The following is a 27522-nucleotide window of genomic DNA, read 5'->3' on the forward strand; positions in this document are numbered from 1 at the left end:
TCGTTCGGGGGCGAGTCGCGCGACGAATCGAAAAATTGTACGAAAGTATTTATTTTCTCGCGTGTGTGTGATAAAAACGCTCTGTTCGATCGTCACGTGCCGTGTCGTCTCGTTTACCCGTTCATTCAGTCCCAGTCCCTATATGTACATTGTATTCCGTTCCTCCATCACTCCGTCGTCGTGGATTGGATTCACTCAGAGTACGAGTCCGTTCCTCCTTCACTCCGTAGTCGAGGATCACTCAAAGTCAGAATCGTCCTCGTCCTCGGCGTCCTCGTCCTCGTCCTCCTCGGACTCGCTGTCCTCGGCGTACACCACCCGCGCGGCGCCCCCGCGTCTCGCGGCCACGGATCGCGGCTTCACGGACGCGACGATCTCGTCCTCCTCGTCGCTCGATCCGAAATCGGACTCGTCGTCCGAGTCCGCAGCCTTCTTCGACTTTTTCGCCTTTGGCGTGTCCGCCTTTGCCTTCGTCGCCGCCGCGGCGAGAGTCTGTTTCTTCGCCGCGGGCTTCTTCGCCGCGGCCGCGGGCTTCTTCTTCGGCGGCGTGTCGTTCTCCTCCTCGGTGAAGTCGAACGCGCCGTCCGCGGGCGGCGGCTTCGTCGCCACGGGCGCAGGCTTCGCCTTCGCCGGCGCCGGCGCCGCGACGGGCCGCGCCGCGGCCGCGCCGTTCTCCCCGGCGCGCCGCAACAGCCGCTCCGCGAGGGACAGCTTCGGCGCGAACTCGTCTTCGTCGCTGTCGACGTCCTCCACGGGTTCGGGAATCGCCGCCGGCGGCGCCGGGGCTGCAGTGGCAGCCGCGATATCGGCGGGTTTCACCGCCGCCGCCGCCGCCTTCGCGACGGCGGGCTTCTCCGCCGCGGCTTTCACCACGGCGAGCTTCACGGGCGCGCGCTTCCTCGGCTTGACCTCCACGAAATCGTCGTCGTCGCTCCAGTCGTCCTCTTCCTCCTCTTCGCTGCTTTCGTCTTCGCTGTCCCACTGCTTCTTCTTCCCTTTCTTCTTCTTCGCCGCGAGCGCCTTCTTCCCAGCCTTGGTCGCGTTGCGCGCGGCGGCGCGTTGCTGCTTGGCGAGATCCGCCGCTTGCTTCGCGTCCTCGATGTCAAACGCCATGAGCGCTTCCTCGAACGCGTCCAGGTCTTTGATCCAGAGCTCTTTGTCCGTAGTCGCGTGCAGCGCGGCGACTTCCTCTTCTTTCGACTCCTTCTCCGTGACGAGCTCGTCCACCTTCTCCTGGGTCAAGTTCCACAGCGGCATGGACAGGAGGTAGTCGTAGTTTGCGCCAGACTCGACGGCATCCGCGGCTTCTTCGTCCCCTTCCGCAATCTCGTCGATCGCCGCGGAAACCTTTTGCGTCTTGGTCATCTTGTCGAAACCGAGCGACTCGAGCTCCTCGACGAGCGCTGACTTCTTCTTGCGGCCGATGGAGAGCTTCTCGTCGACGACGGCGAGGATAAATCGCGTCTTGTTCGCGAGACGCTTCAGCTCGGACTCGGCTTGGCGGATGAGCATCGTCCGGCGCTTCTCGTACGCTTTCAGACGCAGCGGGACGAACGCCTTCATGATCTCCTCCGGGTTCGAGTACTTTTGAATGCCCCCGTTCGCGTCGAAGCAGTGCATGTTCGACGTGCTCACCTTGGACGAGAGCTTGAACTTCTTCTCGATGCCTTCTTTTTGAGCCTGCGCCATCTTCTCCGGGGTCATCGTCACGACAAAGTGCACGGTCGTGTCCGTGTGATGCTCCTTGTAGTCCGTGATGAACGGCGTGGCGTTCTTCTCCTTCGGGTTCATCATGTTCTCCAAAAACTCCTTGTAGTCGGTCGTCCACGAGCGAATCGGGAGTTCGCTGATCATCAGCGTCGTCTCGTTTACGATTTCGTAAGCGCCGCTGATGTGGTATCGAATCTCGCCCTTGACGATCTCCTCCGTGAGCGAGCCGTTGAAGTTACGGTACCACGGATGCATGCGTTCCGGCTCTTCGTCGTTGAGTAACCGACGGATGTTATCCGTTAAATCCCGCGGGTTGTAGTTCGGGATCGACGTCGACCAACCCGTCCCGATCCCATCCGCGCCGTTCACGAGCACGAGCGGTAAAATCGGGAGGTAGTAATCCGGCTCGATGACCTGGCCATCCTCGTTGATGTAATCCAGCAGCGCGTCGTCCGCCTCCGGAAAGATCGCGCGGCAGATCGGCGCGAGCCTCGTGAAGATGTAACGCGGCGACGCGTGGTCCTTGCCGCCCTGGAGCCGCGTGCCGAACTGCCCCGACGGGACGAGGAGGTTCACGTTGTTGCTGCCGACGAAATCCTGCGCGAGGCCGACGATGGTGCTCGCGAGCGACGCCTCGCCGTGGTGGTACGCGCTGTGCTCGGAGACGTAACCGCTGAGCTGTGCAACCTTGATATCGCTCTTGAGCTTGCGTTTGAAGCACGAGAACAGCACCTTGCGCTGCGACGGTTTAAACCCATCCACGACGGACGGAATCGAACGCATCAAATCCGCGCGCGAGAACAAAATCAGCTCCTTGTTGACAAAGTCGTCGTACCCGACGTCGTCGCCGGTCATGTCCAGGAACGTCCCGGGCTCATACGCGGTGAGCCACTGCTTGCGGTCGTCCACCCTCTTCTTGCTGAACGCCATGTCGATGAGGTCGCCGCTGTTGTCGTCCGACCACGTGAACGTCTTCCTGTGGTGCGCGAGCGCGGCGAAGTATTCCTTCGCCTCTTTGGACGTGGACGTCCCGAGACCTTTGTAGTACTTGATGCTCCAGCCTTTCGTGCCCGCGTCGCCGAGGGACTCCTTGAAGTTCTCGTACTCCGGCATCGTGTAGAACACCTCGGACTTCTTCCCCTTCGTCGCTTTGATGATCGGCGTGATGAACTCGACGAGGAACCCGGGAATCTTCAGCAGACTCGGGAAGTGCGCGTGAAGAAAGTTGATGAGCAAGCCTTTGATGTGCGACCCGTCGTGATCCTGATCCGTCATGATCATGATGTGCCCGTACCGCAGCGACTTCGCGGACTCGTACTGGATCCCGTGCTTTAACCCCAAGATCTGCTTGATGTACGAAATTTCCGCGTTGTTCATGATTTGCTCGTGGCTCGCGTCGCGGACGTTGAGAAGCTTCCCTCGCAGGGGGAACACGCCGTAGCGATCCCTGCCGACGACGGACAGCCCGCTCACGGCGAGCGCCTTCGCGGAGTCGCCTTCGGTGAGGATCAGCGTGCAGTGCTCGGAGTTCTTCCCGCCCGCGTCGTTCGCGTCGTCGAGCTTCGGGATACCCGTGAGCCGCGTCTTTTTCGCGCCGTCGTTCTTCTTCAGCTCCTTGGACTGCTTAAACGACGCCCAAGACAAAATCTGCTCGACGATGCCGCTGGACATCATCTTCTTGATGACGGCGTCGGACGCGGAGAACTTGCTCCCAAAGTTGGCCGCGCGCGTGTTCAGCGTCTCTTTCGTCTGCGAATCGAACGCCGGGTTCTCGATGAGCGCGTTGACGAACACCCAGAGGTGGTTCTTCACGTGCGTGGACTTCAAGTTTTTGCACGACTTTTCCTTCTTCTTGATCTTCTCCAGGAGCTTCGTCGCGACGTCGTCAGCGACCGCGTTGACGTGCGTCCCGCCCTTCATCGTGCAGATGCCGTTCACGAACGAGCACTGCTGGAAGTTCCCGGTGTCACTGATCGTGACGCAGACTTCCCAGCGGTCGTTGACTTTTTCGAAAACCTTCGGCGCGTTTTCGCGGCCTTCGAGGTACAGGTCGACGTAATCGCTGAACCCCTTGACTTTCAAGCGGTCGCCGTTGAGAAAAATCTTCGTGTTCTTCCCGATGTTCCCCGCGGCGTCGTACACGCGCTTGCACATCAGCGCCACGGTGTCGTCCTCGAGGTGCGTCATGTTAAACTTCGAGAGGTCGGGCTTGAACGTGATGCACGTCCAGTTGTCGCTCTTCTTGCACTTCGTCACGACCGGCTCGCACTTCTCGCCCATGTTGTTCTTGAACACCTGACGGTATCGACGCTCGCGCGCGCCGTCGCAGGTCTCGATGATGAACTCCGTGGAGAAGATGTTCGCGAGCTTCGCGCCGTAGCCGTTTCGTCCGCCGGTGACTTTCTTCTCGTTGTCGTCGTAGTTGGACGACGTCAGCAGATGCCCAAAGATGAGCTCGGGGACGTACACGCCCTCTTCCTTGTGCATCTCGACCGGGATGCCGTTGCCGTCGTTAAACACCTTGATCGTGCCCTCCGCGCTGTCGATGTCCACGCGTAAGGTCACCATCGTCGGGTCTCTCACTTTGTTATCCGTCGCGTTGACGAGAATCTCGTCGAAGATCTTGTACAAACCGGGGACGAAGCTCATGTTCCGCTGCACGAGCTTGTTCGTCTCTTTGTCGTACACCCACGTCAGCGCCTCGGTCTTCTCGCAGCTGCCGACGTACGTGTCCGGGCGCAGGAGGATGTGCTCGAGCTGGGTTTTTTTCTGGTAGATGTCCTCGATGGATTTGCCCGGGCTCGACGTCGCGGACGCCGTCGGCGGCGCGACGACCGCGTTGCTGCTGTCGCCGAGGGGCTTCGCCTTCGCGGGCCCCGCGGCTTTCTTCGCCGCGGGGGCTTTCTTGGTCTGCGGTCGCGGAGGGCGATACGGACGGCGTGGGGAGCGGGGGATGGGGCGCGCGGCGTCAGATTCGGCGCTCGATGCGACGCGCGATGCGACGCGGCCGCGACAGCTGTCGCGGACGCGTTTCAGATTCGACGCGCGCGACGCGGCTGGCGACGCGCCTTGGGGACCGCGGGGGCGTTCTCGCCCATCTCGACGATCTCCGACATGGTCAGATGCGAGGAGGGGGGGTCGTCGCGCGAAGCGCGGGAGCGTTCCGTGCGCGGGCGGGTCGTGCGATGGCGAGACGCGCGCGCGTGGGAGTGCGCGCGGGACGTTTTCTTCCCCCCGCGCCGATTTCTGTCGCGTTTCGCGGCACGCGGAGATCCCCGATCAAACGCAGGGTGAAACGCTGAATCGAAAGCATCGTTTTGCCGATCACGAAAACGTTCTTTCCGATGAAGCGGAGCCGATGGAGCCGCAAAACGGCGCGGCGGCGCGGCGCGGCGTCCGCAGAACGCGCCCGTCGCGGCATCTTCCGGGAGCCCGCTCGCGGGTCGCGGCTCGTCGCGTCGCACTCTCACGCGCACCGACGCGCGAGTCTTCACTCACAGACGACGATGCCGCTCAGAGTAGGCTTCGTAGGCTCCGGGATGATGGCGGAAGCGCTCGCGGGCGGGTTCGACGCCTCCGGCGTCGCCGCGTTCTCGGACATGTGCTGCGTCGACCGCAACCAGCCGCGGTTGGACCTGTTCGCGTCCTGGGGCGTCACCCCGTGCGCGACCGCGACGGAGCTCGCGAAGAAGTGCGACGTCATCTTCATCGCGGTGAAACCCTACGGCGTCGCCGCGGTCCTCGAGGAGATGCGCCCGGCGTTATCCAAGGACACGCTCGTGGTCTCCATCGCCGCGGGGGTCACGATCGCGACCATGGAGGCTGCCGCGGGAGAGGGCGTGCCGATAATTCGCGTCATGCCGAACACCCCCTGCCTCGTGAAGTGCGTCGCCGCGGCGATGTCCGCGGGGAGATACTGCGACCAGACGCACGCCGACACGGTCAGCACGCTGTTCGACGCGGTCGGGAAGATCCACCAGGTGAAAGAGAGCCTTCTGAACGCCGTCACCGGCGTCAGCGGGAGCGGCCCGGCGTACGTCTTCCAAGTCATCGAGGCCATGGCGGACGGCGGCGTCTTGGCGGGGCTACCGCGCGGCGTCGCGCAAGACCTCGCGGCGAGGACCGTGATGGGCGCCGCGAAGATGGTCATCGAGACGGGGAAGCACCCGGGCGCGTTGAAGGACGGCGTGACGTCTCCGGGCGGGACCACGATCGCCGCGGTGGCGGAGTTGGAGCGATGCGGCGTCCGATCCGCGTTCATGCGAGCCGTGAAAGCCGCCGCGGACAGGGGCGAGGAGCTGTCCAAACAGTGAGCGAGCGAGCGAGCGAGCGTCATCGGCGCTGGTGGGGCGATGTCGCGCGGTTCGGTTTCGGTTCGTCGTCGTGATAAGTGTACATATTACACGCGCGGCGCGTCTCGCCCTCGGAAGACTCATCGGTCGTCTCGCTAGACCGGACGCCCGTCGCAAAGAATGAATTTATAATATCCCGTTCCGTCGTTCGCGGGCGTCACGACCACGCTTCCGCCGAGGCGCCCTGTTGCACCGCGCGGACGTACCCCGCGAGGTCCACGCTCGGAGCCATCCCCGGGGCCGACCGCATCGCCGCCATCGCCGCGTGGAGACTGGCGTCCGCGAACGACCGCCGGCCCGCTTCGGCGGCGGCGGCGGCGGCGGCGAATCTTCGGGTCGTTCCATACGAGCGAACGTCGGGGTGGAGTTGAAAGGCGTCAAGTGGAGTTGAAAGGCGTCGAGGGCGGGGATTGAACGCATTAGATGGGTGGAGAGACACGCCGGGCAAAGTCCTTAAGGATCGGCGTTCACCACGCCGACGTGGTCGTATGGGAACCAGTGTATAGAACGCGCCTTCCTCCATCCGCCGCCGCCGCCGCCGCGAACGTCGCGGCCATCATCTGCGCGTGCGCGTGACTGAGGAAGTGGTTCTCCCCGTGCGTGGACGCGTTTTGCGACGCGGGCGGCGACGCCGCCGCCGCCGCCGCGCCGCCGCCGCCGCCGAAAAACGCGGGCGCCGCCGCCGCCGTCGCCGCCGCCGCCGTCGCCCCGAAGCCGGGACCCTCGCCCGCCGGCGCGGAGAGCGCGGGCGCCGCCCCGCGCGACATCGCCGCCAGCTGCGCGAGCTGCGCCGTCATCTGGATGTTCGCCATCATGATGCGCGCCTGGTCCGCGATGTTGAACCCGCCGTGGACGGTCGCGTTCGCGTTCGCGTCGAACGCGGCCACCGCCGCGGACGCCGTCGCCGCGTCCGATCCCGAATCCCGAATCCCGAATCCCGAATCCCGCTCCTCCCCCTCCTCGCGCTCAACCGCGAAGGACGCCTGCACGAGCCGCTCTAGACCGGTGACGGTCTCGTCCACCTCGCTGCCGCTGGAGGGGGAGACCGCGCGCGCGCGTTTCGGGGAGACCGTCGTCGGCGTCGGCGGCGCGCGCTCCGGGGGCGGCTTTTTCGATCTCTTCGCGCTCGGCGACGCCGCCTCCCCCGGCGACGCCGCCGCCTCCGTATTCGTGGCCTTTCGCTTCGCCGGCGCCTTCGCGACGGCGTCGCGCTCGCGACGCGCGGTCGTGGAGACGCGACGTAACGTCGAGTTGTACCGGTTTTTCACTTGGTTGTCCGTCCTGCGGTCGAACGCGCGGCGAACGGGGGGGGAAGCGAGGACGCGTCAGCGAAGGAATATTCCGAACAGAATGAATAAAACCGACGCGAAAGTTGATCAGCGTGTGTCAGATCTGGGGATCTGGGGGCTGCCGCCGCGCCGTCGCGCGCGTCCGGAACGATCGTCGCACCTGCCCGGTATCGACCTCGAGATGATCGCCCACTTGTTCCCGTGCATCGCGTGCGCGGCGAGGATGAGCTTGTCCTCCTCCGCGGTGAACGGCCCGCGCTTCACGTCCGGGTTCAGCTGATTGCACCACCGAAGCCTGCAGCTCTTGCTGCTGCGACCTTCGAGGAACGCCGCGACCGCGGACCAATTCCCCGGGCCGTGCGCCGCGATGCGCTCCCGCAGGCGCTCGTCCTCCTGCGAGCATCGACGAGGGGGTATCGTGATGAGAACGTGAGTGCGCGAATTCGAAGAGACGAAGCGCGCGCGAAGCGGCGGGCGCGCGATGTCCGGCGACGCGGACGACGAGAAAGCGACGGCGCTTTTCCCAGAGCGCCACGAGGGACGCGAGGAAAGATGAGTCTAACCACCGCCGCCGGAAAGCGGCGCGATTGCGCGCGCGGGGACGCGCGGGGAACGTCGCGCACCTCCGGCGTCCACGAGTTCTTCTTCATCTTGTCATCGCCGTCCTCGTCGACGTTCGTCATCGTTCGCGTCGCGCACCGCGCGCGCGGGATTTGACGCGCGCGGGTGGCGCGACCTTTCAGTAACGACCTCTCGGCTTTTTGGCGGACGAGGATAAAAAACAACGATCGCGAGAATGATAACGCTCGCGATAAAAACGTCCAAACGCGTATGGGCAATTAGTATGCAGCGCGCGAGAGAATATCCGTTTCTCCCGATCTCCCCTCCCGCGTCCCGAAAATACTCTCGGCTCGCGAAGAGTCGCCCCTTGCGAATTGTTGTTGACGCGCGCGGGCACGCGCCTTTTTTGTTCGGGTTATTCTTCGCATCAACGAACGAGCTCCCCGCTACCACGCGCACGAGGCGTCCTCCTCCTCCTCCTCCTCCTCCTTCTCCTCCTCTTCTCGCGCCGCGCCGCGCCGCGCGCCGCGCGTCTCAGACGTCCCCGTCCCCGTCCGGGTCCTCGGAGAAGTCGTACATCATCGCGACGTTGTTCGCGCCGTCCACGAGGATCCTGCGCTCGGTCGGCGTTGATCGGTCAGATCGGTCGGCGTCGATCGAGGCTCGCGGTCGCGCTTGAAACCGAGGCATCAGGGTGAAAAACCACAAACGCGGGCTCGAAAACGAAACGAAACGAAACAAACAGAGCGCGGGACGCGCCTCGTGTCGTCGCACGCGACCCCGCCGAGCCAGACCGTGTGCCCGGTCACCGCGTACAGCGCCTCTCTTCGCTCCGCCACCGGCTCGAACCCGGCCTCGTCGCCGTGCCCGCCGGTCCCGAATCCTTCCTCCTCGCCGCCGCCGCCGTCGCCGTCGTCGCAATCGCCCGGCGCGCCGTCGCCGTCGTCTCCCCGCTCGTCCCGCGCTAACCTCGGCATGTCCCACACGCGCACGGTGCCGTCGTGCGCGCCGCTGACGACGTGCGCGGCGTTCCTCGCGCACAGCGCGACGACCGCCTGCCGGTGCCCGATCAGCCTCGACACGAGCACGGGAGGCGCGGTCGCGGTCGCGGCGGCGGCGTCGTCGTCGCGCCGCGCGCGCCACCGAAACGCGTGCACGACCCCGGAGCTGCTCCCGGTCAGCACGCCGCCCGCGCACGCGGCGATGCTCCGCGTCGCGCTGTCGTCGTGCGCGACGAATCTACACAGCGGCGCCGCGCTGTCGTCGTCGTCGTCGCCGCGGACGTCGAACGCGACGACGGCGCCGTCGGCGAGACCGGCGTACAAAACGCCGTCGTCGTCGCTGAAAATTGAGGGTCGTCGGGGTGGAGTTCAAAGGCGTCAGGCGGAGTTCAAAGGCGTCGCGAGCGGTGAGTCGGGATTGTGAGCGAGGGACCCTGGGCGGAGAGATGCGCCGGGAGAGAAAGTCCTTAAGAAACGGCGTTCACCACGCCGACGCGGTCGTATGGGGGGCGGTGCGGTCGTAGAACGCGCCTGATGCTGACGCACAACGCCGGCTGCCCGACGTCGTGCTCGCGCGCGATCCGCAGCGCGTTCGGGGCCTCGCCGTCGACGAGCGTCCACTTCCTCACGACGCCGTCGAGGCACGACGTCCACACGGCGTTCGTCGCCGGGTGCGTCGCGATTGACGTGACCACGTTCGGATGCGTCGCGGCGCCGAGCTCTCGCAACGCGGCGCCGGCGACGGGCGCCTTCCGTCGCGCCATGTCGTCGACGTCCGCGTCCTCGGGGACGACCCACGCGTTGAGGACGCCGTCGCGGCCGCCGGAGCACACGACGTTCATAGATGTCGAGGACTCGTCCGTGACATCGCTGGAGCTGTCGTTTAGGGATTTGAATTCGAAGGCGTCCACGGCGACGGCGGTCACCGCGCCGCCGTCGTAGAGACCGAGGAGCGATCGCTCGCCGAGCCCGCGATCTTCCGCGGCGTTCCAATCGCGCGCGTGCGCGTCCGGGCACGACGCGAGGAGCCTCGTCGCGCGCTCTCGGTACTCCAAGCCCCCGAGCTCGGTGCAGTCCGCGACGAGGACCGCGCCGGACGCGGTGCCGAAGACCGCGAGCGGGAAGCGCAGGTCGACCCTTCGCAGAAACTCGGACGCGTTCTCGTGGACGACCCTGGGTCGGAGGCCGCCCTGCTTCCATCGCGTCGCCATCGCGAGTTCCTCTTTACGCGCGCGCTCCGCGGCGATTTTCATGAACTCCGACGCGAGCGACGCGCCGTCCATCGAGGAGGAGGGGGAGGAGGAGGAGGAGGAGGAGTAGGACGGGTCGTCCGATGACTTCGCGCTATCCACTTCGTCGTCACCCGGGCTGGCGCCGTCGGACGCGGAGGAGGACGCGCGACAGCGCGCGCGGCCGCGGCGCGCGCGCGCGACCTGGCGGGGACGCGCGGCGGAGTGATGCCGACGCCAGCACCGCGCCGCGCCGACCGCTTCCATCGACGCCGTCGCGCTCGACGTCGCCATCGCGCGCGTTGCGGAGTGAGCACGCGGTGGCGTGGTCGGTCACGCTGGCGATGGCGCTCGCTCGCTGACTGGAGATGCTGTGCGTTCTTCAGACGCTTTTCACCCACCGCTCGGTTTCAAGATTTGATCGCGTCCCCTTTCAGCTGACCGATGAACATGTACACTATGGACGGACCCGACACCTGGACCCGACTCGAAAACTTCTGTTCAAGTTCAAAAAAGCCGCCCAGATCCGCGCGTCGGGGGCGCCACAACGACGACGCCAGGGCCGCGCGGACGGTGCATGCCCGATCGACCTCGACGCGCCGCCGCGGAAGCGAGCGTCGCGGCCATGACGTCCGCGGAAGACCCGGAAGGATGGGCGAACACCGGCCGGCGATCCGCGCGCGGACGCGCGATCCGATCCGCCGCGAAGCTCGGAGACGACGACGACGCGGACGACTCCCCCGGCGCGGGCAAGGAGAACGACGACGACGGCGGCGCGCGTCGCAGCGGCCGCGCGAGGAAATCGACGCGCGCGGCGGCGGCGGCGCCGGCGGCGGCGGCGGCGGAGGAGGAGGAGGAGGAGGAGGAGGAGGAGGATCTCACGTTCGTGCGACGGTCCTCGCGCGCGGCGAAGCCGGTCGCGAGGCTGTCCCCGGAGTGGACGAGGGGCGGCTCGGACGACGACGACGACGGCGCGAAGGACGAGGACGAGCCGGACACGGACGCGGACGAGTACGTCGAGGAGGAGGAGGACGACGACACGGACGAGGACCTGGAGGACGAGGACGACGAGGACGACGACGAGGTGTTCCCGACGCGGTACTCGCGAAGGGAACGGACGACGATCGAGCGGTATTCCCCGAAGCGACTGGGCGGCGGTTTGGACCACTCAAGGCGCCGCTCGCCGTCGCTCAGGCGGACGCGTCGCGGCGGTAATGGCGGCGGGAGCAACGGTCGTCGCGGCGGTAATGGCGGCGGGAGCAACGGTCGTCGCGGCGGCGGATCAGGCGGCGATCGTTCGCGCCGATCCCGCCGCGACGACTTCGACGACTCCCCGCCGCGTCGGTCCAACACGCACAAGTGGATGGACGACACGGACGAAGACGACAGCGACGGCGGCGTCGGCATCCCCGGCGGGTTCACGTCCCTCGCGGGCGGCATCTTCGGCGGCGGGAAGGCACCGGATCCGTCGTACCCGCTCGCAGCCGGCGGCGGCGCGATGACCGGCGGCGGCGCGGGGGGAGAAAAAGAAGCCGCCGGCGCGGAGATAACGCCGCTCACCGTGGACCCGTCGCTGACGTTCGACGCCGTCGGGGGCTTATCCCACTACGTCCACTCCCTGAAAGAGATGGTGTTCCTGCCGCTGTTGTACCCGGAGGTGTTCGCGCGGTTCAAGATGTCGCCGCCGCGCGGCGTGCTCTTATACGGCGCCCCGGGGACGGGAAAGACGCTCCTCGCGCGCGCGCTCGCGGCGTCGTGCTCGCGCGCGGGCGCGGAGGTGGCCTTCTTCATGCGCAAGGGCGCGGACGTGCTCTCGAAGTGGGTCGGCGAGTCCGAGCGGCAGCTCCGGATGCTGTTCGCGGAGGCGCAGAAGCGACAGCCGGCGATCATCTTTTTCGACGAGATCGACGGCCTCGCGCCCGTGCGTTCGTCAAAGACGGATCAGATTCACAACTCCATCGTCGCGACGCTGCTCGCGCTCATGGACGGCCTCGACTCCAGAGGGCGGGTCGTCGTGCTGGGCGCGACGAACCGCGTGGACGCGATCGACGGCGCGCTGCGACGCCCCGGGCGCTTCGACCGCGAGCTCGCCTTTCCGCTTCCGAACGCGTCGGCGCGCTGCGACATTTTGAAGATTCACACGCGCGCGTGGGAGAAACCGCCCCCGGCGCAACTCCTCGAACAGCTCGCGAATCGCTGCGTCGGGTACTGCGGCGCGGATCTCAAAGCGCTGTGCACGGAGGCTGCCGTGCACGCGCTCAGGAGGCGATACCCGCAGATTTACGAGAGCGACGATAAGCTCGTCATCGACCCCGGGCAAGTCGTCCCGTCGCGGGTTGATTTTCGATACGCCATGGAGGCCATCACGCCGGCGTCGCACCGCGCCGCGCAAGCGCACGCGCGCCCGCTCGGCCCGCTGCGATCGCCGCTTCTCGGACCGGCGCTGCGAGAGGCGGTCGATCACGCGCGGCGGGCGTTCCCGCCCGCGGCGATGGCGGCGGCGGCGCACATGGAGGGCGCGGACGCGGGCGGACCGGGAGGGCCCATCGTCGGCGCGCGCCCGGGGCAGGTTTTCGACCTCGACGACCTGGACGACGACGACGACGACGCGGAGCTTCTCGAGGAGCTCAACGGCGGCGGCGGCGCGATGACGACGACGAATGCGGAGAAGACGAAGACGAAGACTGACGTCGACGGCGTCGTTTCCGCGGCGTCCGAGGCGGCGGCGTCGGCGACGGCGGCGCTCGAGTTCATCAACTGCCCGCTCGCGCGCCAGCCGCGGATGCTCCTGTGCGGCCCGCCCGGGTGCGGGCAAGTCCCCCTCGGCGCGGCGCTGCTCCACGAGCTCGAGGCGTTCCCGGTACACGCGGTCGGTCTCCCGTCGCTCCTCGCCGACGGCGGCCGCTCGCAAGAGGAGGCGCTCGTCGGCGCCGTCGTCGAGGCGAGACGCGCCGCGCCCGCGGTGCTCTTCCTTCCGCACCTGCGACTGTGGTGGGACAGCGCGTCGCCGACGCTGCGCGCGACGCTTCGGACGCTCATGGAGGACGTCCCCTCCGACCTCCCGCTGCTGTTGCTCGCGACGTGCGACTGCGCGTGGGACGAGCTCGACGCGGAAGCCGCGGGGTTATTCTCCGCGGATCAACGCGTCGATTTGTCGCCGCCGAGCGACGACGCGAAGCGCGCGTACTTCACGCCGATCGCGACCGCGGCGCTGAAGGGCGCGCGCGCGTCGGACGCGCGCGCGACGGGCGCGGAGAACGGGAAGAAGAAGAAGAAGGCGAAGAGGGCGCCGGAGGTGCTCCAGAAGGCTCCCCCCGCGGGCGCCGTCTCCGAGGGCGGCGGCGACGGCTCCGGCGGCGTCGGCGGCGGCGTCGGCGAGGACGGCGACAAGGCCACCGCGGCGATGATCGCGGAGGAGGACCACGCGCTGCGACAGCAACGCATGTTCCTGAGAGACCTCGTCACGAGGCTGCTGTACAAGAAGCAGTGGGCGGATTTCAGCGTCCCGGCGTCCGAGGAGGACCTCCCGGGGTTTTCGAAACAAGTCAAAGATCCGATGGACCTCTCCACGCTCTTATACCGCGTCGACAGCGGCGCGTACCTCACCGTGGACGCGTTCCTGAAGGACGTCCACCTGATCGTCTCCGGGCAGAAGATCTACTGGGGCTTGGGCGCGGACGCGAACGAAGAGGAGAGCGGCGGCGGCGTCGACTTGGAAGGTCGGAGGTTCGTGTCCAGAGCGCACGCGCTGGAGGATACGGTGCAAGAGCTCGTCGGGCAGCTCGACCCGAGCCTCGTGCAGAGGTGCGCGACGATCGCGAGGCATCGCGCGACGCGCGCGGGCGCGAGTGGGAGCGCACTGCCGGTCATGCCCGGGGAGGCGGACCGCGGCGAGCGACGGAGCCGACGAGGAGGGTTCGGCGAGGGCGCTCACGGCGGCGGCGGCGGCGTCGGCGGCGGCGAGGGCGGCGGCGGCGGCGGCGGCGGCGTCGGCGGCGGCGAGGGCGGCGAGGGCGGCGCGGCCGGGGACAAGCGCTCGCGCGAGGTCTTCAGCATGCCCGGGTACGTCCCCGACCCGGAGGCGCTCGCGAGGGAGCTCAGGGCGAAGCGGCAGAGGGAGGAAGTCGCCGCGAAGGAGGCGGCGGCGCTCGCGGAGGCGGAGGCTGAGGCGGCGAGGCGAGCGGAAGCCGCCGTCGCGGAGGCGGCGTTGAAAGCCGCGGAGGAGGCGGCGGACGCGGCGAAGACGACCGCGGACGCGGCGCAGGCCGTGGCCGACGCGGCGAACGCCAATGCTGACATGGACGCTGACATGGCGACTGAGAACCAATCAGGCGACGTCGCGACGCCGATGGCGATGTCCGACGCCGAGCTCGACACGGCGTGCGCGGCGGTCGCGTCCAAGTTACTCGCGAAGACGTCCAACTTCGCCGCCGCGGAGGTGGAGGCGACCGCGACCGGGCTCGGGCAGGCGGTGAACGCCGCCGCGGCGACGGCGCGGCGAGGAGACGCGCTGCGCGCCACCTTGGACGCGATGAAGACGTTCGCAGAGTCCGCGTCGAACTGACGAGCGGTCGCTTTTTCTTTCTTTGACCCGACAACTTATCAAATCATCATGAAAACGAACGCGTTCTCGCTCGCGGCTATCTATGTACAACATCTCGTCGTCCTCGCGCGCGTTCGTATGTTCACATCGTACCTACTGTACGTGTACGATCCCACCGTGCGTGTACGTCGTTCGCTCAGTACCTACCTCTGCTGGCCGTAGTAGTGCTGCTGTTGCGGCGGCGGCTGCTGGTATTGCCCCGGGTTGTACGGCGGCGGCTGCTGATACTGAGGCTGCACGGGCTGACCGTACGCGGGTTGACCGTACGCGGGCGCGGGCTGGCCGTACCCGGGCTGCACGGGCTGGCCGTACGCGGGCTGGCCGTACGCGGGCTGGCCGTACCCGGGCTGCGGCGGCGGCTGCTGCTGCTGTTGCGGCGGCGGCCTGGACGCGGCGTAGGCGGCGCCGCCGGCGGCGCCGCCCGCGGCCGCGCCCAAGACCATGGTCTGCCTCGACGGCGGCTGCATCGCGCCTTGGATCTCCCCAGGCGCCCTCGCCGCGGGGTCGCGCAGCTTGATCTGCTCGTGCTGCTGCGTCTGCATGCACGCGCACACGGAGCAGTAGACGGAATCGGCGACGCAGTCGAGAATGTCCGCGCAGCGTTCGATCTGTTCGTTCTGGGTGATGCACGCGGCGATCCTGAAGATGCACGCGAGCTGCTGGAGGCAGATCATGAAGCCGATGATGCAGTTGTCGCACTTGGTGTTCTCCACGCGCATCTCGTCTTGGATCATGAAGCGCGAGGTGGCCACCGCGGAGGCGAAGCAGCAGGTGACCTCGCAGCAGAGGCAAAACTCCGGGCAGTTCTTTTCCCCGACCTTGCCGGAGATGCACATGTCGCCGTTGCAGCACGTGTAGTTCGTGAGGTCGCCGAACATGAGGGTCTTGCGCTGGGAGTACGCGACGCAGCATGGGCTGGGGAGAGGGGGGGAGGGGAGGGGGGAGAAGCGCGTCAGAGAAGAAGGTCCTTTCTTTTTTTCAAATGCCTCCAACGGACGTCGCGGTCGCGGCGGGTCGAAGGGCGCCTCGCGTCCGCGCGATCGCGCCTCGAAACGCGCTCTCGACCTCGATCGTAGAATACTCGCGCCGGAACGAACTTCGCGCGGGCGGGTCGACGCGCGACGGCGCGCGGTGGACGCACCAGAAGAGCGCGACGCAGCAGAACCCCGGGTTCGCGCAGCACGCCTTGTGTATGTCTCCCGCGGCCCACGTGTTCGTGTACGCCTTGCGGCCCTCCTGCTTGTCCTTCTTGCTCCCGGGCATGGCGACCGCGCCGACGCCGGGGGGGGGTTGATGACGGCCCATGGCGCCCTCCGCGCACTCGCGATCGGCAAGACGCGCGCGAGGAAGTGCGCGCGCGATCGCGCGACGTCATCTCAGAAAAAATCTAGAGTCCAAAGAAAGACGCACAGCTGCTGGCGCTGGCGTCGCTTGCGTTGACACGTTTTTCACCCATCCCTCGGTTTCAACATTTGATCGCGTCTACTTTTAACTGACCGGTGAACTTTTTTGTTCGGAATCGCCCTCAGGCTCACTACAGGCGACGGCTTACGAGCAGACGCACTGCAGCACGCGCACTTCCCGCGGAGCGCGCGGCGGGGGACACTCGCGCGCGGACGTCCGGCGCATGGCGTCCATCTCGCCGGCGCTCGCGGCGAGCGTCGTCGCGCGCGCTCGCGGCGCGGGGACGCGCGGACGCGACGCGAGCGCGCGCGACGCCGGCGTCGGCGTCGGCGTCGGCGTCGCATCTCGAGGCGCGACCCGCGCGACGACGCGCGCTCATCGCGGTCGCCGGTGCGCGGCGCGCGCGTCCGCGTCCGAGCCCGCCGAAGGCGCGACCGCGTCCGGCGGCGCGAAGAGCGAGCGGCGGCGAGAAGAGAACCCGTACGGCGTCGAGGTGCGCGCGCGCGTCGTCGCGTCGCGTCGCGTCGCGTCCGCGGACCCCGCCCGTCGTCCTCGTCGTCCTCGTCGCTTCTGTTGATCCTCCCTCGCTCCCTTCCTCCCGCGACCGCAGGTGGAAGACCTGTACGTCAGATACCCCGCGCCGAAGAACTCGTCCGCGCCGCCGAAGGACGCGCTCCGCGGCGCGACGCTCCGCGTCCCGAGAGGCACGCTCTACATGCTCTTGGGCCCGAACGGCTGCGGCAAGTCCACGCTGCTTCGAACGCTCGCGGGCCTCTCCGAGCCGTGGAGCGGCCGCCTGCGCGTCACGTCGCCGCAGGCGTTCGTGTTCCAGAACCCGGACCACCAGGTCATCATGCCCTCCGTCGGCGCGGACGTCGCGTTCGGTCTGAGCATCAAGCGCGCGGATTTGACCGCGGAGGAGGTGATGAACAGAGTCCGCGCCGCGCTCGCGGCGGTGAATTTGAAGGGCGACGAGTGGTTGGATAAACAAGTCGCGACGCTCTCGGGGGGGCAGAAGCAGCGCGTCGCGATCGCGGGCGTGCTCGTGGAGAACCCGCGGGTGATGCTCCTGGACGAGCTCACGACGTTTCTGGACGAGGCGGATCAGATGGACGTCGTGAAGACGGTGAGAGGGGTGGTGGACGGAGAGAAGGTGACGGCGGTGTGGGTGACGCATCGACTGGAGGAGTTACGGTACTGCGACCGCGCGGCGTACATGGACGGCGGGAGGGTGGTGTTCGAGGGGACGGGGGGGGAGGTCAGGGAGTACGTCCGGAAGTTGCAGGAGGCGTATAAGCCCGTGGTGCGAGGGCGGGGGGGGCGTAGTTAGTTCGCGTACTGTAGAGCCCCCCGGCCGCGAATACCACTGCTGTTATCATACCTGTCGTAGCAGCCGTCGGTATCCAAACCTCGACCCCTCGACCCTCCGATCGCCACACCACGCCGCCCCTCCTCGGCGAGATGTCCGCCATCGCCGTCGCGCCGGCGTCCATCGCGCGCGGGCGCGTCGCCGGCCGCGCGTCGTCGTCGTCGTCGTCGTCGTCGTCGTCCTCCTCCTCCTCCTCCTCCTCCGCGCGCTGTCGGCGGACCGCGGTGGGCGCGCGCTGTCGTCCCTGTCATCGGCGCGGGGCTTCCGAGTCCGACGAACGGCACCCGCCGATCGTCGACGCCGCCGCCGCGACGCTGCCGCGCCGCGAGACGCTCGCGCTCTCCGCGTCGCTCCTCGCGTCCGCCGCGTTCGCGCGCGCGCCGGCGCGCGCGGACGAGCGCGCGCCCGAGCCCGAGCCCGAGCGCGCCGCCGTCGCGATCGCAGACGCGGACGACGTCGTCGTCGACGACGCGCCGCCGGCGGAGTCTTCGTCCTCGTCCTCGTCCTCGTCCTCGTCCTCGTCCTCGTCCTCGTCCTCGACCTCCGCGCCGGAAAAGCTCGTCGTCGGCGACGTCACCCTGACGCCGTACCACGACGACACGAGCGGGTACGTCGTGTCCATCCCGGACGGGTGGGCGAGGGATCAGCCGATGGCGAACGTCCCGGAGTTCCATCCGGTGGGCGAGTACGGCGGACGGCGGTTCCGCGTCGCGACGACGCCCGTCGGGCGCGTCCCGGGCGACGGCGAGCGCGTGCGGAACCTGGCGGACTCCGACGCCGAGGACGTCAAGAGCGCGGGATACGAATCGCCGACGGCGTACGCGATCGCGGAGGCGACGAAGTTCGCGCCCGTGAGAGGGTCGCCCGGCGCGAAGGCGGGGCCCACGGGCGCGGTGAGCGAGATCCTCGAGTCGAGCGTCAGCGAAGACGGGAAGTATTACTACTACGAGTTCAGGACCGAGTCCGTGTATCCGTTTCGGTTTTGGGGCGTCAGCGCGATCGGGCCGGGGCAGATCGGCGGCGCGAGGAAGTTGAAGCGGCGCGACGTCGTCTCCGTCGTGTGTCAGATGCCGGAAGATAAAGCGCAGCCGGGGGATTACGAGTTGTTCCGAGCCATCGTGAAAAACTTTCGCGTGGACGACTTCTGACGCCGCGACGCGCGCGGCGTTTGTACGAGTAGTTCTATCATCTTAATTAATATCGAGTAACACGTTAGGTACCTCACGATAGCGCGCGTCTATCGATCGTGAAGTCAATCGTAACGCACACGTCTCGCGCGCGCGTTCTGACACGTCATCCTCCCTCGGATTCGACGTCGAGTCCTTCGACGTACTCGCGGACGTCGCGCAACGTGAGCTCATCCGCGGACGCGGTGGTCATCGCGATCGGCGACGCCGTCCCCGGTCGAGACTCTCTCTGCCCCGGGCTCGAACGCGCGCGTCGGCGTTCTTTGTACGCCGCGGTCGCCGTCGAGCCGCCGCCGGGTTTGTCCTCGTTCGACGTCTCGCCGCCGTCGCCGCCGCCGCCGCAATCGCCGCCCCCGTCGCCGTCGTCGCCGTCAGTCTCGACCTCCCCCTCCTCCCTCGCGCGCCTCGCCATCGCCAGCGCCTCGCGCACCGCCGCGCTCGCGCTCGCGCGATCCGAACCGGCGACCCACCCCCCCGACCCCGCTCGCGGTCGAGTTACCGGGAGGATTCAACCCGTCCAGTAACTCGTCCGCCTCGGAGCCGTCGTCGTCCGCGTAGTCGGCGGCGAACCGCGGCGAAGCGATTCTTCGTCCCCACTCCGTCCCCCCCACGCCCGCCGCGCCGAGGGTGTACGCCATCTCGCCCCTGCCCATCGACGCGATCGGGGTGTGTGACTTCAGCTTCGCCGTCTTGGCGCGATTGATCGCGCGCGCGTGCGCTTTCAGCAGCTTCCCTTCCAACGCTTCCACGTATCGATCCGTCTCTTTCGCCGCGGACTCGAGCGACGACACGCGCTCCACGAGCCACCGCAGCCGCCGGACCGCGCCCGCGAGCTGCTTCCGATCGCGATCGCGTCGCCGCGCGTCCGCCATTCGTCGCTCCGCGGCGATCTCCTTCACGCGTCGCAGTTCCTCCTCCGCGTTTGACGCGCGGTTGGCGGCGTCGCGCAGTCGCCGCGTCAACCGACTCACCTCGTGCCGAAGCTTCTGTCGCTCCTGGAAGAGATCCCCCGCGACGTGTCGATTCGTGCTGTTCGGGTTGTCGCTCCTGGACGTCGTCGCCGGCGGCGTGCTGCCGCCAGTAACGCTCAAAGATCGAGCGTTACGAACCCCCGTGAACGACGCCGGCGGCCGCGACTCGGACAGCGCCTCGTTCGCGCACAGCGCGTCCATCTTCCGCGCCCACCCCCCGCGGAGGTCGTCCTCCTCGACGCGCGCCTCCGCGTCCCTCTGCCCTGCGAGATACAGCCGCTGCGCGCTGCGCACCTTGTCGTGGAGCGCGCGGTTGTCCTCGCAGCTCCTCTCGAGCCGCGCGCGACACGCGTCCAACTCGGCGGAGAGCGCCGCGTTGTCTCGCGCCAATCCCTCGGACGCCACGGCGAGATCTCGCAGCATCCGCCGTTGCCGCGCGCACGCGTCCTCCGCCGCGCCCGCGCGCATCGCGCCCTCGCCGATCGCGCGCGTCCTCGCGTCGTCGAGCGCTCGCGTCTGCTCCGTCAGCGCGCACTCCGTCGCGAGGTGCGCGCGCCTGGACGCGTCGAGGCGCGCTCTCGCGGCGTCGCACTCGCTCTCGAGGCGCGCGTTCGTCGCGCGCAGGCGCTCCACCTCGAACCGCAGGTCGGACTCGCGGTTCGCGATGTCGCGCGTGACGTCCGAGGGCGCGTACGGCGACGCGCCGCCGGATACGCCGGCGCGCGTCGACGTCGACGTGAGAGGCGTCTTGATGACCCCTCTTCGGATCGTCGCCGGCGTCGTCGCGGTCGCGCTCGCGATCGCGCGGTCGTCGATGTCTTCGATGTCCGCGTCCCTCCTCCTCCTCCTCGCGCGGCGCGCCCCCGCCGCGCGCGTCGTCCCGGTCCCGGTCTCGTCGTCGTCGTCGTCCGCGCCGGAGGACGCGTCGCTGTCGTCGCTGCTGTCGCCGCCGCCGACGACGCCGAGGACGTCGCCGACGCGCTCGGTCGGGGGATCGACGGGGGGAGCTTCGTGGCGCACGCCGCGCAGCATCGGCGCGATATCCAGCAGCTCCGCGCGCTCGGACGCGCTGAGGCTCTGGAAGAACGACAGCGCGCCGGCGCCGCCGCTCGCTTTCGAATCTCGCCGTGGCATCTCTCCGCCGCGCGATGCGCGCGAGGGGTGGGGCGCGCGCGTCGGCGGTGTGCGGCGGGCGCGGGCGGCGAGGCGTGGCGAGGGGCGGCTGGGGCGAAACGCACCGCGGTCGTCATTTTGCGTACGGTACGTTTTCGCGTACTCTCGTATGGCGTTCAGTAAGGAGCGATGTCAACACGAAATTCAAAATTTGACGATGCCGTGCGACGACGAACCGCACTCGCGCGCGCGCGGCGTTCATCACGCGCGCACGCACGCGAACGAGCTCGCGCGCCTCACGATGACGACGACGCCGCCGCGCGACGACGACGAGACGCTGTTCACCGTCGCGGACGCGAGCGGACACTTCGCCGCGGACTGGGGATCCGAGGAGGAGGACGTCGACGTCGAGGCGGACGACGACGACTACTCCGAGGGCGCGGACGTCGCGGAGGAAGTCGACGCGCTGGACGAGGACGAGATCGACGAGTGGGTCGACGCGGACGGCGCGGACCTCGGCCCGGGGACGCCGTCGCCGAAGAAGGGCGGCGGCGGATGGGACGAGGACGTCCACTCCGGCGAGGAGGAGGACGAGGCGGAGGCGGCGGCGGCGGCGGAGGCGGAAGAGGCGGAGGAGGAGGAGGAGGGCGAGATTCAAGATTTGCTCACCGGCGCCCCGCTCGCGAAGCCCGCGCCGCCGAAGAAGAAGAAGCCGACGTCCACGAACGCCGCGCCGCGATGCGCGAACGCCGCCTCATCCGCCGCCGCGACGAAACCCGGCGCCGGCGTCGCGCCCGAAGTCAGAGCCTGGATCGCCGACGCGGCGACGCTCCGAGGGAAACAGAAGCAGCTCGAGACGGCGATCTCATCCGCCGCGGCCCGCGCGCGTCTTCCGCCCGACGTCGAACCCATCGCGACGCACGGCGCCGCGGCCGCGGAGGAGGACCAGGACGAACTCCGCGCGGACCTCGCGGCGCGTTTAAAGCGCGTGCGATCGAACGTCGTCGGGTTGGGCCTCCACGTGGCCAACGTCGCGAGCGGTTCAGGCGCGTTCTATACAACGGTCCCCATACGACCGCGTTCCCGTGGTGAACGCCGATCCTTAAGGACTTTGCCCGGCGTGTCTCTCCGCTCATCCCTTGCTTTCAATCCCCGCCCTCGGCGCCTTTCAACTCCACCTGACGCCTTTCAACTCCACCCCGACAATCGCTCGTATGGAACGACCCTCAGAGTACGTCGACCGGCTGGCGACGCTCATGGACGACGCCGAGCGCGAGATCGTGGGTCTGAAGGACGCGCAGAGGCGCGCGTTCGACGCGCTGCTGAAGGAGGAGAAGGAACTCACGAGGTACTGCGAGGACTTCGCGCAGCGGGTGGACGACCCGACGTGGGAGGAGGAGGCGGCGGCGTCGACGTCGGCGGCGGCGACGCGGCTGGCGGGGAGTAAAAAGCCGGGGACCAAGCCGGGGCCGTACGTGCGTCCGCGGCGGCCGGCGACGGCGAAGGCGGGCGTGGAGCCGTGGACGCGCGACGCGACGACGACGACGCCCGCGAAGAAGAGAACGGTTGGGGGCGCGGCGTCCATCGCGAAGAGAACGCCGTCCGTCGCGACGTCGCCGTTCGCGGTGTCGCCGCCGAGCCCGAGCCCGGGCGGAGGAGGGACGCGGCCGAAGACGGCGGCGGCGGCGGCGGCGGCGGCGGCGCGCGGCGGGGACAGGGCGTCTCTCGGCCCGTGGGCGAAGTCCGCGCTCTCCGCGGCGTCGCCGCCGCCGGCGAAGACGACGCGCGTGCTCCTGGACGGCACCCCCGTCCTCGACGGACTCGACGACGACGACGCCGCCCGGGACGGAGCGCGCGGAGAGACGGTGCCCAAGGCGGTGACGGATCACGACGACTACGTCGAAAAGTTTGGCCCCACGGGCGGATGGGCGGACGTCGACCACGCGCGCTGGCGGCGCTGTCTCTCGCGCGCGAACATGAACTACGGCGCCGCGGTGCTCCTCGCCGCGGAGGAGCTGTCGGCGTTCGGGATCGAGCGGCAGGAGGTGATTCGACACGCGCGATGGGACGCGGCGAGGGACGATCTCTTCGAGAAGAAGAAGGAAGCGGTGAAAAAATGGCGCGCGAAGCAACGAGAAGCCGCGGCGGCGCACCGCGCGAAGCTCGACGCGGAGCACGACGCGAAGGAGCGCCTTCGCGCTACCAAAGCTTCCGCGGAGCTCGCCGCGCAGCGCTCGCGAGAGAAGGAGGCGCTGCGCGAGTGGAAGGAGAAGAAGCGGTCGGAGGAGGAAAACCGCAAGCTGTGCGCCGCGGCGAACGACGCGGCGGCGGCGGAGGCGCGCGCGGAGCGGCTCCGGTTGAAGAAGATTGAGCGCGCGGAGCGCGATGCGAGGAACGCGTGGCGCGAGCAAGCGCGCGTCGCCGCCGCGGAGAACGCGAGGATCGCCGCGGAGAAGGCTGCCGCGGCGCTCATCCCGAGCGCGCCGCCGACGTCGCAAGCGTCGGCCAAGGCTGAGCGCGAGCGGCTGGCGAAAAAGGCGCTCCAGGCGCGTATTCCTCGCACTGGTTCCCATACGACCCCGTTCGCGTGGTGAACGCCGTTCCTTAAGGACTTCTCTCCCGGCGTGTCTCTCCGCCCATCGCCCCTCGCTTTCGATCCCGACACACCTCGATGCCTTTCAACTCCTTCAACTGACGCCTTTCGACTCCACCCCGACGTTCGCTTCGTATGGAACGAACGACCCTCAGGCGGCGCGGGATAAGGCGACGCTGGCGAGGGCGAAGGATAAAGCGCTGGAGGAGCGCAAAGCGCGACAGCTGGCGGCGGCGCGGCACCTCGCGGCGAAGCGACGGATGGCGGAGGGGAAGCCCGCGGAGATGACGTCGGACCCGGGGCGGCTCACGCGCGCGACGCATTCGCACGCGAGCAGAGTGGCGACGGAACGCGAAGACTCGGGGCTGTTCGACGCGCGGCCGGCGGTGATGTATTTACAGCAGCGCGCGACGCCGACGTGGCTCGTGCGATGACCGGTGATGGGATGGGCTGGGTTGGGAGATGGACGACGAGGCGATGACGTCGAGTAGAACGCGTGCCGTATCGTCGTTCGTCAGTAATTCACAACATAATGCACACCCGTCCGTTTCGCGCGTCCTCCGTCGTCGTCCGTCGCGTCATTTTTTTTATTTAGGCGCGTTCTATACGAGCGAATGTCGGGGTGGAGTTGAAAGGCGTCAGTTGAAGTTGATAGGCGTCGATGTCGGGGATTGAAACCGAGGGGTGGGCGGAGAGACACGCCGGGAAAAGTCCTTAAGGAACGGCGTTCACCACGCGAACGCGGTCGTATGGGGACCAGTGTATAGAACGCACCTTATTCTCCGACCGCGTCCGCGTCGTCGTCATCCTTCGTCAATCTCCCGGTGCGATCCCTCGTCCACCAGGACGTCGCGCCGGCGGTCGTCGCCGGCGGCGCCGCGGCGTCTCTCGCGCGCTCGAACGCGCCGTCCGCGGCCGCGGCGGCGGCGTACCTCGCGTCGTCGGCGTCCGCGGCGGCGGCGGCGGCGCGCGTCCGCGACAGGTGCGATTCTCTCGCGGTGAACGTCATCCTTCCGAAATCCATCGTCTCCGCGTCCGAGACCGCGGTCCCCGTCTCCGTCCTCCGCGACCACCGCGCGGCGGCGCTCGCGGCCTCGCGACGCAGCGGCAGCCCGGTGATCTGACACAGAGAGCCGCGCGTGAACATCATCAGCTTCGCGCCGACGAATTTCGCGCAGCGCGAGACGTCGAGCAGGATGTGCTTCGCGTCCTCGTCGCGGTGACGGCCCCACATGTGCAGTTGAAACGGCGACGGCGGATGCGTTTCATGTTGTTGTCGTCGCGCGCCACCACCACCGCGGAGCCTCCTCGCCCCGCGCCCCGCGCGTCGTCGCTCCGTCGGCGCCGTCGACGGAGAGTCCTCGCGACTGAGGGTTTCGTCGCACTCGAGCCCGTCGCCGCCGCCGTCGCCGTCGCCGCCGCCGCCGCCGCCGCCGCCGCCGCCGACGCTCTCCGTCGCCGCGACGACCCCCGACGCCTCGCCTTCCTCCTCCGTCTCCGCGACCGTCGTCGTCTCCGTCGTCTCGTCGTCGTCGTCGTCGTCGTCGTCGTCGTCGCTCTCAGTCCCGGACCACGGCGACTGCTCGCGCGTCCGGAGACCCGGGGGCGCGTTCGGCGGCGACGAGAGCCACGCGGCGACGAGATCGCGGTCGTCCGCCTCGACGCGCGTCAGCCCGGGGACGACCCTCGCGTGGATCGCCCAGTCGACGTCGCATGCGTCGGGGTCGAGGAACCCGCCGGGTCGCGCGCAGCACAGGTCGTCGTCGTCGTCGTCCTCCGAGGGCGTGCGAAGGAACCCCTCTTCGCGTCGCGAGAGTTCGCGCGAGGACGGCGCGGCCGCGGCGTCCGCCGTGAGCGCCGCCGGCCGTCGCGGCGTCCGCGGCGGGATCCGCGGCGTCGTCGCGACGCCGCGCATCGCGAGCGTCGCGATCGCGAGGCACGCGGCCGCGAAGAGCGCGACGAACGGCGCGAGCGCGAACGGGAGGAGGAACGGCGACGGCGCGCACGCGGCCGCGGCGGACGGCAGCGTCAGTCGCAGCTCCGCGCCCGCGCGCGTCGCCTCCGCGAGGCGCACGGTGCGTCGCGCGAGGACGCAGTTGGGGGTATCGCGCGCGGCGACGGTCAGGACGATCGCGTCGGGGGCGCCGTCGACGCGCAGCGCGAAGCGTCGTCGCGCGTCGGCGTCGTCCGCGTCCGCGTCGCCGCACGACGTCGCGGTCGCGAGTGGGGGAAACGCGGCGCGCGCGCCCGCGGCGCGCGTCGCGACGACGTCGAAGCACCCGCCCTCGCGCGTCTCGAGGCGGCCGAGCACGAGCGCGGCGTCGGGCGGCGCGCGCAGGCGCGTCGGGCGCATGCGCGGGCGGCGGGCTGGCGCGACGCGCGACGGAGCGCGCGCGGAAGTGGCGCGCGCTCACCGCAGCGCGTCGTTCCCCCGCGGACGAGCCTTTCGTTTTCGTCGGACCGGCTCGCGTTTTTTCTCGTTCCCCCACGTTTTCCCTCGAGGCGCGCGAGGCGAGAGGACGCCTCGGACGACCGAGCGGGGCGCTCGCGACGTCGTCGTCCGCCCGCCGCGCGTCACTCCACGCCGCGCGCGTCATCATGGCGGGCCCGTACCCGAACCCGACGCCGATGATCATAGCCGAGCAGAGGACGCGCCTCGGCGAAGAGGAGAAGAAGAAAGCCAACGAAAGAGGCAACGGCGACAGCTCGAACGGCGACGACGCGACCGGCGCGCCGACGGCGGCGGGAGCCGCCGCGCCGCGCGTCGACCGCGCGGACACCGCGGTCGCTCTGACCGGCGACGGCGACCACGCGGCCGCGGCGAAGACCGCGCGCTCGCGCGTCGCCCGCGCGGCCGGCGGCGTTCGGCCGTACGAACCCGCTCGCGTGGAAACCTTCACCGCGGTCGTGCTCGTCCTCCTCCTCGCCGGCGTCGTCGCGTGCGCGGCCGTGTTTCCGTATCAATGGAGGCGCGACGCGGACGCGGCGGGGACGAAGTGGGTGCGGACGCTCGCGGCGTGGAGCGCGGCGGAGAAGTTCCCGGAGGTGGACGCGCTGCGACCGTACTACCCGGAGGAGGCGGAAGCGCCGGCGGCGGCGCCGTGAGCGAGGTCCGAGAGACGACCCGGACGAGGGGCATAGCAGAGGCGGTGTACGTTGTACTGTTGTCATGCACAGAGTCGGCGTCGCGCCGGACGTTCTTCATCGGATAGCCCGCGCTCTTATCGTATCTACTTATCGGCGCTTCCGAGACGTCGTCGTCGTCGTCGACGTCGTCAGTCGTCGTGGTCGTCGTCTCCCGCGCCGCGGCCGCGCGTCAGTCCCCGTCGCGCGCCCGTCGCCGCCGCACGCCCCGCCGCTTCTTCTTCATCTTCGTCGTCTTCATCTTCGCGAGCCGCCTCGACTCGAGCTATGAGCAGCTTGTACGTCTCCCCGAACCCCGGTCCGTACCCCGGTCCGAACCCGACGCCGCAGATCTTAGCCGAGCAGAGGGCGCGCCTCAACGAAGAGGAAGAAGCCAAGACCGCGACGCCGCCGCGACCGCCGCCCGCGCGCAAGGACACCGCGCGCGAGGAGGAAGCGCGCGCCGGCGCGACGCCCGCGCGCGGACCGTCCGCAAGACCGCCGCGCGCGACGACGAAGACGAAGACGACCGTCCCGCCGTACCGACCCGCGCGAACGGAGACGTTCACCGCGGTGATCCTCGCGCTTCTCATCGCCGGCGTCGCCCCGTGCGCGGCCGTCTTTCCCTATCAAGGCGTCCGCGACGCGGACGCGGCGGGGACGAAGTGGGTGCGGACGCTCGCGGCGTGGAGCGCGGCGGAGAAGTTCCCGGAGGTGGACGCGCTGCGGCCGTACTACCCGGAGGCGACGACGACGACGGCGGCGGCGGCGGCGCTGGAGACGTCGCTCGCGGCGCCGACGCCGACGCCGACGCCGACGCCGACGCCGGCGCCCGCGTCGGAGGCGGAGGAGAAGGACGCGCCGCGCGCCGCCGCGACGGCCGACGCCGAGGATACCGAGAGGCCGAAGCCGCCCGCGCGCGCGGCGGCGGCGGCGGCGGAGGCGCCGTGATGAGCGAGCGCGAGAGTTGAGCTCGCGCGCGCGCGCGCGGAGGCGCCGCGCGAGCGAGCGCGAGAG

The 27522-nt window shown here is 68.8% G+C and overlaps 14 protein-coding genes across 14 annotated transcripts; 8 read left to right on the top strand and 6 right to left on the bottom strand.

Annotated features, from left to right (window-relative positions):
• Positions 1-237: 237 nt before the first annotated feature.
• MICPUCDRAFT_46870 (uncharacterized protein) lies at positions 238-4826 on the bottom strand (the record flags this gene model as incomplete). The annotated part of the gene is made up of 2 exons (XM_003057460.1): positions 238-4620; positions 4788-4826. The coding sequence occupies 2 exons, from the start codon at positions 4824-4826 to the stop codon at positions 238-240; spliced, it is 4422 nt and encodes a 1473-aa protein (XP_003057506.1).
• A 360-nt stretch (positions 4827-5186) lies between these two features.
• MICPUCDRAFT_49529 (uncharacterized protein) lies at positions 5187-6583 on the top strand. The gene has a single exon (XM_003056983.1). It carries the CDS (start codon positions 5217-5219, stop codon positions 6021-6023), a length of 807 nt encoding a protein of 268 aa, XP_003057029.1. The 5' UTR covers positions 5187-5216; the 3' UTR covers positions 6024-6583.
• MICPUCDRAFT_39026 (uncharacterized protein) lies at positions 6530-8034 on the bottom strand (the record flags this gene model as incomplete). The annotated part of the gene is made up of 3 exons (XM_003057461.1): positions 6530-7343; positions 7512-7744; positions 7975-8034. 3 exons carry the CDS (start codon positions 8032-8034, stop codon positions 6530-6532), a joined length of 1107 nt encoding a protein of 368 aa, XP_003057507.1.
• A 567-nt stretch (positions 8035-8601) lies between these two features.
• MICPUCDRAFT_39027 (uncharacterized protein) lies at positions 8602-10436 on the bottom strand (the record flags this gene model as incomplete). The annotated part of the gene is made up of 2 exons (XM_003057462.1): positions 8602-9253; positions 9460-10436. The coding sequence occupies 2 exons, from the start codon at positions 10434-10436 to the stop codon at positions 8602-8604; spliced, it is 1629 nt and encodes a 542-aa protein (XP_003057508.1).
• A 331-nt stretch (positions 10437-10767) lies between these two features.
• On the top strand, positions 10768-14706 carry MICPUCDRAFT_56755 (bromodomain-containing protein; the record flags this gene model as incomplete). Its single annotated transcript, XM_003056984.1, has 1 exon — positions 10768-14706. One exon carries the CDS (start codon positions 10768-10770, stop codon positions 14704-14706), a length of 3939 nt encoding a protein of 1312 aa, XP_003057030.1.
• Positions 13331-16085, bottom strand: MICPUCDRAFT_32645 (uncharacterized protein; the record flags this gene model as incomplete). The annotated part of the gene is made up of 4 exons (XM_003057463.1): positions 15887-16085; positions 15202-15660; positions 14956-15129; positions 13331-13469 (listed from the first exon to the last, which is right to left on the bottom strand). The coding sequence occupies exons 1-4, from the start codon at positions 16048-16050 to the stop codon at positions 13331-13333; spliced, it is 936 nt and encodes a 311-aa protein (XP_003057509.1). The 5' UTR covers positions 16051-16085.
• A 737-nt stretch (positions 16086-16822) lies between these two features.
• Positions 16823-17479, top strand: MICPUCDRAFT_15442 (ATP-binding cassette superfamily; the record flags this gene model as incomplete). Its single annotated transcript, XM_003056985.1, has 1 exon — positions 16823-17479. A coding segment is annotated over one exon (657 nt), but the record flags the coding sequence as incomplete, so codon positions are not given.
• Positions 17480-17610: 131 nt separating this feature from the next.
• Positions 17611-18666, top strand: MICPUCDRAFT_56758 (uncharacterized protein; the record flags this gene model as incomplete). Its single annotated transcript, XM_003056986.1, has 1 exon — positions 17611-18666. The coding sequence occupies one exon, from the start codon at positions 17611-17613 to the stop codon at positions 18664-18666; it is 1056 nt and encodes a 351-aa protein (XP_003057032.1).
• A 410-nt stretch (positions 18667-19076) lies between these two features.
• Positions 19077-20810, bottom strand: MICPUCDRAFT_56759 (uncharacterized protein; the record flags this gene model as incomplete). Its single annotated transcript, XM_003057464.1, has 1 exon — positions 19077-20810. One exon carries the CDS (start codon positions 20808-20810, stop codon positions 19077-19079), a length of 1734 nt encoding a protein of 577 aa, XP_003057510.1.
• Positions 20811-21051: 241 nt separating this feature from the next.
• On the top strand, positions 21052-23383 carry MICPUCDRAFT_46874 (uncharacterized protein; the record flags this gene model as incomplete). Its single annotated transcript, XM_003056987.1, has 2 exons — positions 21052-21852; positions 22160-23383. Exons 1-2 carry the CDS (start codon positions 21091-21093, stop codon positions 23381-23383), a joined length of 1986 nt encoding a protein of 661 aa, XP_003057033.1. The 5' UTR covers positions 21052-21090.
• A 259-nt stretch (positions 23384-23642) lies between these two features.
• MICPUCDRAFT_56761 (uncharacterized protein) lies at positions 23643-23816 on the top strand (the record flags this gene model as incomplete). Its single annotated transcript, XM_003056988.1, has 1 exon — positions 23643-23816. One exon carries the CDS (start codon positions 23643-23645, stop codon positions 23814-23816), a length of 174 nt encoding a protein of 57 aa, XP_003057034.1.
• A 341-nt stretch (positions 23817-24157) lies between these two features.
• On the bottom strand, positions 24158-25735 carry MICPUCDRAFT_56762 (uncharacterized protein; the record flags this gene model as incomplete). The annotated part of the gene is made up of 1 exon (XM_003057465.1): positions 24158-25735. The coding sequence occupies one exon, from the start codon at positions 25733-25735 to the stop codon at positions 24158-24160; it is 1578 nt and encodes a 525-aa protein (XP_003057511.1).
• Positions 25736-25980: 245 nt separating this feature from the next.
• Positions 25981-26487, top strand: MICPUCDRAFT_56763 (uncharacterized protein; the record flags this gene model as incomplete). The annotated part of the gene is made up of 1 exon (XM_003056989.1): positions 25981-26487. One exon carries the CDS (start codon positions 25981-25983, stop codon positions 26485-26487), a length of 507 nt encoding a protein of 168 aa, XP_003057035.1.
• Positions 26488-26793: 306 nt separating this feature from the next.
• Positions 26794-27456, top strand: MICPUCDRAFT_56764 (uncharacterized protein; the record flags this gene model as incomplete). The annotated part of the gene is made up of 1 exon (XM_003056990.1): positions 26794-27456. The coding sequence occupies one exon, from the start codon at positions 26794-26796 to the stop codon at positions 27454-27456; it is 663 nt and encodes a 220-aa protein (XP_003057036.1).
• Between the last annotated feature and the right edge of the window lie 66 nt (positions 27457-27522).

Source organism: Micromonas pusilla, assembly GCF_000151265.4.
Source record: "Micromonas pusilla CCMP1545 genomic scaffold MICPUCscaffold_3, whole genome shotgun sequence".
In the NCBI taxonomy this organism is placed as follows: Eukaryota; Viridiplantae; Chlorophyta; class Mamiellophyceae; order Mamiellales; family Mamiellaceae; genus Micromonas; species Micromonas pusilla.